Here is an 8,869-nt window from a genome sequence, read left to right as displayed (position 1 = left end):
CTCTTCTCCCCTCCCCCCTGACCAGTGGAGCATAGTAAGCTAGGAAAATGAGAAGTCAAAAAGCCTAGCTTCTGAAATCAGACCTAGGTTTGTACCACTGATTTGCTGTGTCTTATCGGACACGTGGTTAGCTTCTTTGAACCTTAGTTTTCTCACCTGTAAATTGGGACAGTTCTTACTCTGAAGACTGTAAACTCTAAGAATGTAGTGCCTGGTGAACAGTAAGTGCTCAATGTTTGTCTGATTGACCGACTGGGAGGATAATAGCAATGCTTTTAGTGCACGTAATATTCGAAGGACTACTTTGGAAGGTTTTATCTCTAAATTGTTTTGACTCAAAAATCCAATTAGGAATACTAATTGGATTCTACAAGCCCCATTCTGCAGGTAAGGAAACAGCGATGGAGACATTAGAGCTGCTGAAACCGAAGTAGTTATTTTCGGGGAGTGGGTATTTCAGAGGGCGCTCAGCGTCCTGAACCTGAAAACTCCCAGCTTCTGGGGAGGAGGGCCAAAGGAACTGCAACACCCATAAGGCTCTGCGCCTCATGAAGGACTTCCGATTAGCCCTGGGCTCTGAGGTCAGCCATTGGTTGTTGGGTGGTGGATTGAAGGGCGGGAGCCGTGCTGGTTGACGATTGGTACAATTACTATCAGGCCCGCCTTACAAACCCGGAAATAGTAGCTGTGGTTCAGTTCCCTCGTGAGGCTGGTCCACGGGTTGTGGTCTCACGGATCCTTAACTCCTCGCCCTCACCAAACGTCTCTGACCCATTATGGGCTGGTTTTGAGGACGCGGGGACCGAGGGAGCTCCCCGCTGCCTGCTGCCCTCTAAGCTGTGCCTCATGGAGTCCACATTCAGCAGCCCTGCAGAGGCTGCGCTGCAGCGGGAGGTGGGGGCCGCGGGGCTACTCACTCCTCTTTCGGACCTGGACCGAGTATACGAACTGCAGCGAGTTGTGGGATTTGTCCGCGACCTGGGGTGTCAACGGGTGAGGGCAGGTTAGGGAGGGGTGGCTCACTTCTCTGGGGGTGGATCTCCCAGAAGATCCCGATCTTGGAGTAATTTTGTGAGGGTGGCGGAGTGGGGACGGTGCTCCTCTGGGACGAGGGTCTTTGAAGGTTGGTTGGGTAGGGACTCCGGGAAGGTTTTCCCTGAAGAAACCGTGGGAAAGGAGATGCCGTTTCTGACTCCGTGATTTGTGCTTACAGGTGGCCTTGCAGTTCCCTGACCAGCTATTGGGAGATGCTGGGGTTGTGGCTGCACGACTGGAGGAGACCTCGGGGTCGAAGATGTTCATTCTGGGGGACACGGCCTATGGCAGGTGTGAACTTGAGCTTCAGGATGGAGTGTAGGGTAGACCTAGGGGCGCAGGGCTTGTGGTATTTCCCTTTTATGACAAGGCACATGCCCCTAATGGCTGTGTTTCTCTTAGATGATGATTGATGACCACCTTCCTGAGACTAGGTCCTCTCAGTGATGGTGTCTTTTTGTAAACATCACCTTCTTCACTGAGCACATCTCCCATTGATGATAGCAGCTCTTCCTGATGACACCCCTCTCACTAATGGCTTTCCCCCACAGCTGCTGTGTGGATGTGCTGGGTGCTGAGCAGGCTGGAGCTCAGGCCCTCGTACATTTTGGTCCTGCCTGCTTAAGCCCTCCAGCCCGCCTGCTGCCGGTGGCCTTTGTCTTTGGTCAGCGTTCTGTGGCCTTGGAGCTCTGCGCCAAAGCCTTCGAGGCTCAGAACCTAGACCCAACAGCTCCAGTGGTGCTGCTGAGTGAGCCAGCCTGCGCCCATGCCCTGGGTGAGGAGTTTAGCCTGTGCATGCAGGGAGGGCGGGTCAACTACATGGTGCCTTATTTCCCCATTACAGTACACTCCCACAGAGTTCCCATTATGGCCTTGACCCCAGCTTTTGTTTTTTTAATTGTATTTTGTTGCCTTTGGTGTGGGGTCCCACTTGGTCTTCTGAGGAGTAGGGGAGCTCTTGCCTTGCCAGGCCCCAACCCCGCACCACCTTCTTCTTCCAGAGGCATTGGCCACTCTGCTGCGCCCACGGTACCTGGACCTTCTCGTCTCCAGCCCAGCTCTCCCCCTGCCGGTGGGCTCCCTCAATTCAGAGCCTGAGCCCCTGGAGCGTTTTGGGCGTCGCTTTCCCCTTGCACCAGGGAGGTGTCTGGAAGAGTATGGTGCTTTCTATGTGGGAGGCTCTGAGGCCAGCTCTGACCCTGACCCTGACCTTGACCCTGACCTGAGCAGGCTGCTCTTGGGTTGGGCGCCAGAACAGCCCTTCTTCTCCTGCTGCCCAGACACTGGGAGGACTCGTGATGAAAGTGCCCGGGCTGGGCGGCTAAGGGCACGTAGACAATACCTGGTAGAGAGGGCCAGAGATGCTCACGTGGTGGGGCTGCTGGTGGGCACCCTGGGGGTGGCCCGACACCTGGAGGCACTGGCGCACTTGCGGAACCTGACACGGGCTGCCGGCAAGCGCAGCTACGTGTTAGCTCTGGGGCGGCCCACACCTCCCAAGCTTGCTAACTTCCCTGAGGTGGACGTCTTTGTGCTGTTGGCCTGTCCTCTTGGTCCCCTGGCTCCCCAGCCTTCTGGTTGTTTCTTCCGGCCTGTATTGTCACCATGTGAGCTGGAGGCCGCCTGCAACCCTGCCTGGCCATCTCCGAGACTGGCTCCCCACCTCACGCACTATGCAGACTTACTGCCTGGTGAGTGGTGGGGCACTGCCTGAGCTGGAAACACTTGGGGCATGGAATCAAGAGCCGGTATGAATCATCTTTCTCTCTCCTAGGCTCTCCCTTCCACGTGCCTCTCCCACCACCTGAATCGGAACTGTGGGACACCCCAGATGTGTCACTCATTACTGGGGAGCTCCGACCCCCACCTGTCTGGAAGTCATCAAATGATCCTGCATGCTCCACCCTGACCCCGCGACCTCAGCTGGAGCTGGTTGAGAGCAGCCCAGCAGGTAAGTGTGCTGAGTCTCCACTCCATCTGAACTCTGCCCCCAGATTCAGCCCACTCAGCTTCAGTCCTCTCCCTTTGCAGCCTCGTTCCTTTGTTCCCGGAGCTGGCAAGGGCTGCAGCCTCAACTGGGTCAGACACCAGTGACAGGAGCCGTGAGTGGAAGACGAGGTATTGCCATAGCCTATGAGGATGAGGGAAGCAGCTGATGATACCATGTCCATCAGAGACACAGATGGACTTAAGGACCATTGCTAACTGTTTCAGTCCTGGGCACTTAGGAGCTGTGGGCTGGGGTGCAAATATGGCCAAATCTAGGAACCACACCGTGTACAACCAGTCCCGAAAGCAGCACAGAAATGCCATCAAGAAACCCTGATCATAAAGCTAGGAATCTTTTTTTTTTTAATGTTTAAAGCTATTTTAATTTTGTTCTCTGTACACCACTTCCTAAACTTTTATTTTTTATTTTTTAATTAATTTATTTTTTATTGATTATGCCATTACAGTTGTTCTATTCCCCCCTTTATTCCCCTCCACCCTACCTCCCCATCCCCATTACCCCCCCTTTAGTTTATGACCATGTGTCTCAAGTCCTTTAGATTCTATATTTCCCATACTATTCTTGCCCCCCCATCTATTTTCTATCTACTGTCTATGCTACTTATTTTCTGTACCTTCTCCCCCCCTTCTCCTCCTCCCACTCTCCTGTTGCTAACCCTCCATGTGATCTTCATTTCTATGGTTCTGCTCCTGATCTAGCTGTCCTCTTAGTTTGCTTTTGTTTTAGGTGTGGTTGTTAATAACTGTGAGTTTGCTGTCCTTTCACTGTTCATGTTTTTTTAACTTCTTTCTCTTAGATAAGTCCCTTTAACATTTCATATAATAAGGGCTTGGTGATGATGAACTCCTTGAATTTGATCTTATCTGAGAAGCACTTTATCTGTCCTTCCATTCTAAATGAAAGTTTTGCTGGATAGAGCAGTCTTGGTTGTAGGTCCTTAGATTTCATGACTTGGAATACCTCTTTCCAGTCCCTTCTTGCCTGTAAGGTCTCTTTTGAGAAATCCGCTGACAGTCTGATGGGAACTCCTTTGTAGGTGACTGTCCCCTTAGCTCTTGCTGCTTCTAGGATTCTCTCCTTCATTTTAATCTTGGCTAATGTAATTACGATGTGCCTTGGTGTGTTTCTTCTTGAGTCCAACTTCTTTGGGATTCTCTGAGCTTCCTGGATTTCCTGGAAGTCTATTTCCTTTGCCAGATTGGGGAAATTCTCCTTTATTATTTGTTCAAATAAGTTTTCCACTGGTGGCTGTTCCTTTCCCCCTTCTGGTACCCCTATAATTCAGATGTTGGAGCATTTAAAGATGTCCTGGAGGTTCCTAAGACTCTCCTCATTTCTTTGAATTCTTGCTTCTTCACTCTTTTCTGTTTGGCCATTATTTGCTATCTTCTGGTCCACTCCATTGATTTGCGTCCCAGTTTCCTTTACATCGCTATTGGTTTCCTGTGCAATTCCATTCATTTCAATTAGTTTCGCCTTCATATGTTTGTCTAATTTGTGGCTATAATCAACCAGTTCTGTGAGGATCCTGGTCACCAGTGTTTTAAACTGTGCATCTGAGAGTTTTGCTATTTCTTTGTTGCTTAGATTTATAGGCTCTGGGGCTTTGAGATCTTCTTGAGCCATTTTTGGTCTGTTCACGCCCTTTAAGTGTGAGGAATGGAGCCTTGGACTCCCAGGTCACTGGGTTGTGACACTGTATGTGGGGGCGTGGTCAGAGCAGGGAAATGGCGACCCCCTCTGCTGTTTCGCACCGCTGGGTGAGGAGCAGAGCCTTAGGTGGTTCTCCAGGGCCGGGCCACTCAGAGTTGCTTGGTTATGACGCTGTATGTGGAGGTGGGATCAGAGTGGGGAAATGGCAGCGGAGGGCTCCGCTGCCGCTTGCCGCGGGGACCTGCTGGGGCCCGGTCCAATTGCCCACTCCCTCGCTTGTCTATCCACGCACCAATGCGCGACCACAGTCAACCCACAGCCCTGCTCCCTCACTGTTTCCCCATGGTCGCTTGCTCAGTCGCTTGCTCAGTCTCTCACTAGGTCCAACCCTGCGCCTGGATTCCGCGCCCCTGAGTCCGTCAGACCGAGTTTTCCTGTGCAACCCCGCTCCACCAGCTGCTGGTTTCGCCCCTTACCGGTCAGGCTGAAGAATTTGTTGTTAACAGACTTCCGAAAAGTTCAATTTTCTGTGTTCTGGTTGTGTTTTCTGTTGCTAATATTTAGTTGTCTCTAAACTTGGTTGTGTGAGAAGGCACCGCGTCTGCACCTATGCCTCCATCTTGGTGGAAGTCCAGCTATGAATCTCTTGGGAGTAAACCCCAAGTTCCGGATGAACATGCACTTTGCCAAGAAGCACAAGAAGAAGGGCCTGAAGATGGTGCAGGTCAACAGTGTCAACCTTGTAAAGCCCAAGGAGGTCAAGCCCACGATCCCCAAAAATGATAATCACACGCTAAGTCGACTTACCTATGTCGCTCACTCCAAGCATGGGAAACATGCTAGTGCCTCATTGCCAAGGGTCTCAGGCTCTGCTGGCCAACATCCAAGGCCAAGGCTCAAACCAAGCCTCAGGTTGTGGCTACAGCTGCAGCTCAGGCTCCTAAAGGTCCCCAAACCCCTACGGAGGCTCCAGTCACAGTAGAGGCCTCTGTCTGCCTATGTGAGGATGGAAAGGCCGGAGTGACCCCTTGGCTTTTGTCTGCGTGGAGCTGGTGTCCTTCCATGCTTTGTACAAATAAACCTGAGGCAGGATCTGTCCAAAAGAAGAATCATTGCTAAGACCTTTCAGTGCTCCCTGTAGCAAACCTTGCCCCTCTACCAGGATCTTTGAAAGAGCCTGGCTATGGGGAGGGCAGACAGCCCCTCACTGGGGATAGGATCTGGTTCTGTCTTGTCCTGGCATAAGGCTCAGCACATATTGGCTTAGTGAATGTCTGTTGGTTGAGGCTTTCCTGAAGCCTCTAGGCTGTAGATGGTCTAGACAAGGGTTTCTCAACCTTGGTACGACTGACATTTGGGGCCAGATAAATCTTTGTTGTGAGGGGCTGTTCGTACATTGTAACATCATCCCTGGTCTCTGCCCACTAGATGCCAGTGGCACACCAATTGTGATAACCAAAAATGTCTCCTGGCATTGACAGATATGCCTTGTGGGGGCATATCTGTCCCCCACGCTGAGAAGCACTGGTCCACACTTGTGCTGTCCTGTATGCCAGCCACTAGATACACGTGGCTAATAAATGTAATTTAACTAAGATTAAAAACTCATTTTCCCAATCACACTAGTCATATCTCACTGCTCAGATAGCCGTATGAGAGGACAGCACAGCTGTAGACATTTCTGTCATCACAGAAAGTCCTGTTAACCACTGCTGGTTGTGACCGACTCTGATTTGTTTCTCAGGGAGCCCACGGCAACTTGAATAAACCCGATGCTTCTGTTTCATTGTCTTCGCCAAACACTGCAGCTCCCACACAGGTCCTGTGACTGGAGATTTGAGTTGTTTTTGATTGGATTCCTGTCCTCACAATGTAATTTGAAGGAGAGGTGGTTAAATAGGCAATTACCACACAGTGAAACGTTACTCTCTGTGAGGAGGGAAGCCCAACAGGGGCAGCTGGAGCCCAAAAGAACCTTCCCAGAGGGGTGGTGCCTAAGCTGAACCTCTAGAGAGAGAAAAAAAAATACCAGATTGGGCTGGGGTTGGGGGGGGAAGGCAAAAAACTGTACTTGAACAGCAATAAAAAAAAACGATGAGGAGAGAAGGCGTGGCAAGGCCGTTGGGACAGAGGCAGCGTGCTGCTTGGACACTGGCGCGGACCAGCATGGTGGCTGCTTCAAGCAGAGTGAGAACTGAAGTAAAGCAACTCATTTCTTTTTCTTAAATTTTTTATTTATTGACTTTAAAGAGAGAAAGGAAGGGAGAGAGAAACAGCAATGTATTGTTCCCTTCTCTATGCATTCACTGGTTGCTTCTTTTACATGCCCTGACTGAAAATGAAACCTGCAACCTCGGCATATTGGGATGATGGTGCTCTAACCAACTGAGCTTTGACCAGGGCCTACAACTTCTTTGTTGTCCATCTTTTTTGAGAATCTTGGCATACTGGCATTGTTCAGGGTGTTGAAGGAGGAAATGGACAAGGGGTCATGGCCCCTACCCTCGGGGAGTGCCCCGTCTACTGGTAGAAAAAGACCTGTGAACCTGACCATGGTAGCCATGACAAGGTGGGCACCAGATAGATATTCTACAGACTTTTCTTACAACTGAAATAGGAAATCTTCATTAAAATGCAAGACACACGCACCATAAATACCTGAAGAAAACAAGATACAACTTTCAATATATTAAAATGTATATTACTCTATAGCAAACCCATACATCAAAATTGAAAGGGATGCCTCGGCTGATGTGGCACAGTGGATTGAGTGCCAGCCCAAAAACTGAAAGGTCACTGGTTCAATTCCCAGTCAGGGCACATGCCTGGGCTAGGGCCAGATCCCCAGTAGGGGGTGTGCCAGAGGCAAGGGGTAGCTGACCAATGCATCTGTCGCAGATCAATGTTTTTTGTTTTAAATATTTTATTTACTTATTTTTAGACAAAGGGGAAAGGAAAGAGAAAGAGGGAGAGAAACATCAATGTGTGGTTGCCTTTCATGTGTCCTCTACTGGGGACCTGGCTTGCAACCCAGGCATGTGCCCTGACTGGGACTTGAACCGGCGACCGTTTGCTTCACAGGCTCAATCCACTGAGCTACACCAGCCAGGGCTAGATCAATGTTTCTCTTCCTCTCTCTCTCCCTTCCCCTCTCTAAAAATAAATATAACCCTTTTAAAAAATTGAAAGGGATCAACCAATCGAGAAGATACATATTGCAAATAGTGTAAGCATCTTTAAAATATATGTATAGATGTTTATACATCTGAGAAAAGTTAAACATTGAGTGCAAAAAGCAACAGAGATGAACAAAGATATTTAGAAAATGGTAAATTGTGTAAATATATATTTGTAAATTCAAATATGCTAAATAAGATGTGTATAAGTAGTAAACATGTAGAATATACACACTTTGTAGATGAAAATTTTGTCAACTGGAAAGAATTTAAAAGAATAGAAATAATATTGCTGATGAGTATGTTATTTTGTGTAAATCTAATAACTTAAAACATCAAAAACATTTTAACATGTAATAATAAAACAACTTTTTTGCTTACAGCTTACACTCACTGTTTTGTGTCAGTTTCGGGTGTACCGCGTGGTAGTCAGACAATCACATGCTTTGCCAAATGGGCTGCCATACTTCCGGTACCCACTTGGCATCATACATAGTTATTACAGTCCTATTGACTGTAGTCCCTGTGCTGTATTTTATCTCCCGTTGACTACTTTGTAACTCAATTACAAACATGTATCGAACACCCACTGTGTGCCAGGCATTGGGAATACAACAGTGAGGTCAACAGAAATCTCATGGGTGGGGAAGAGATGGATAGCAGAAACATACAGCATGCCAAATGGCGGTAAGTGTTATGGAGAAATATAAAGCTGGGAAAGGAGTGTTAGGGAGGGGGGCTGCAACATTAAACAGGATGATCAGGGAAAGCCTTTTGAAGAAGGTGAAAGAGGACGGAAAGGAAGTTCCAGAGTGAGCCACGTGGATAATCAGGAGAAGCAGAGCCAATGCCGGGGCGGGGGTGGGGGGGTGGGGGTGGGTAGCATATCCTTGCTATGTTCGAGGATAGCAAGGACGCCAGCACAGCCAGGGGAGTTAGTAGGGGAATAATAGAGGTGAATTCCGGCCGTTGGTAGAGGCCTAGTTAAGCCATT

The 8,869-nt window shown here is 49.1% G+C and overlaps 1 protein-coding gene across 3 annotated transcripts; it reads left to right on the top strand.

Moving 5' to 3' along the window:
* Window positions 1–558: 558 nt before the first annotated feature.
* DPH2 (diphthamide biosynthesis 2) lies at window positions 559–8,199 on the top strand. Of its 3 annotated transcripts, none has more exons than XM_053660472.1 (6): window positions 559–581; window positions 1,214–1,326; window positions 1,587–1,810; window positions 2,037–2,726; window positions 2,810–2,986; window positions 3,067–8,198. In XM_053660472.1, exons 2-6 carry the CDS (start codon window positions 1,295–1,297, stop codon window positions 3,189–3,191), a joined length of 1,248 nt encoding a protein of 415 aa, XP_053516447.1. In that variant the 5' UTR covers window positions 559–581; window positions 1,214–1,294; the 3' UTR covers window positions 3,192–8,198. The 3 variants fall into 3 exon arrangements, with proteins under 3 accessions (XP_053516447.1, XP_037005555.2, XP_037005556.1); XM_037149660.2 differs by lacking the exon at window positions 559–581 and adding an exon at window positions 688–993; XM_037149661.2 differs by lacking the exons at window positions 559–581; window positions 1,587–1,810 and having other exon boundaries at window positions 1,248–1,326; window positions 3,067–8,199.
* Window positions 8,200–8,869: the final 670 nt, after the last annotated feature.

Source organism: Artibeus jamaicensis, unplaced genomic scaffold, assembly GCF_021234435.1.
Source record: "Artibeus jamaicensis isolate MK-2021 breed Jamaican fruit bat unplaced genomic scaffold, CSHL_Jam_final scaffold_847, whole genome shotgun sequence".
Taxonomy (NCBI): domain Eukaryota; kingdom Metazoa; phylum Chordata; class Mammalia; order Chiroptera; family Phyllostomidae; genus Artibeus; species Artibeus jamaicensis.
This window is presented reverse-complemented; position numbering and strand designations above follow the sequence as displayed.

Coding starts and splice junctions, on each gene's coding strand:
- DPH2 (XM_037149660.2), top strand. CDS start 847: ATGGAGTCCACATTCAGCAGCCCTGCAGAGGCTGCGCTGCAGCGGGAG. Junction 994..1,213: donor GCGACCTGGGGTGTCAACGG/GTGAGGGCAGGT, acceptor TTGTGCTTACAG/GTGGCCTTGCAGTTCCCTGA. Junction 1,327..1,586: donor GGGGACACGGCCTATGGCAG/GTGTGAACTTGA, acceptor TTTCCCCCACAG/CTGCTGTGTGGATGTGCTGG.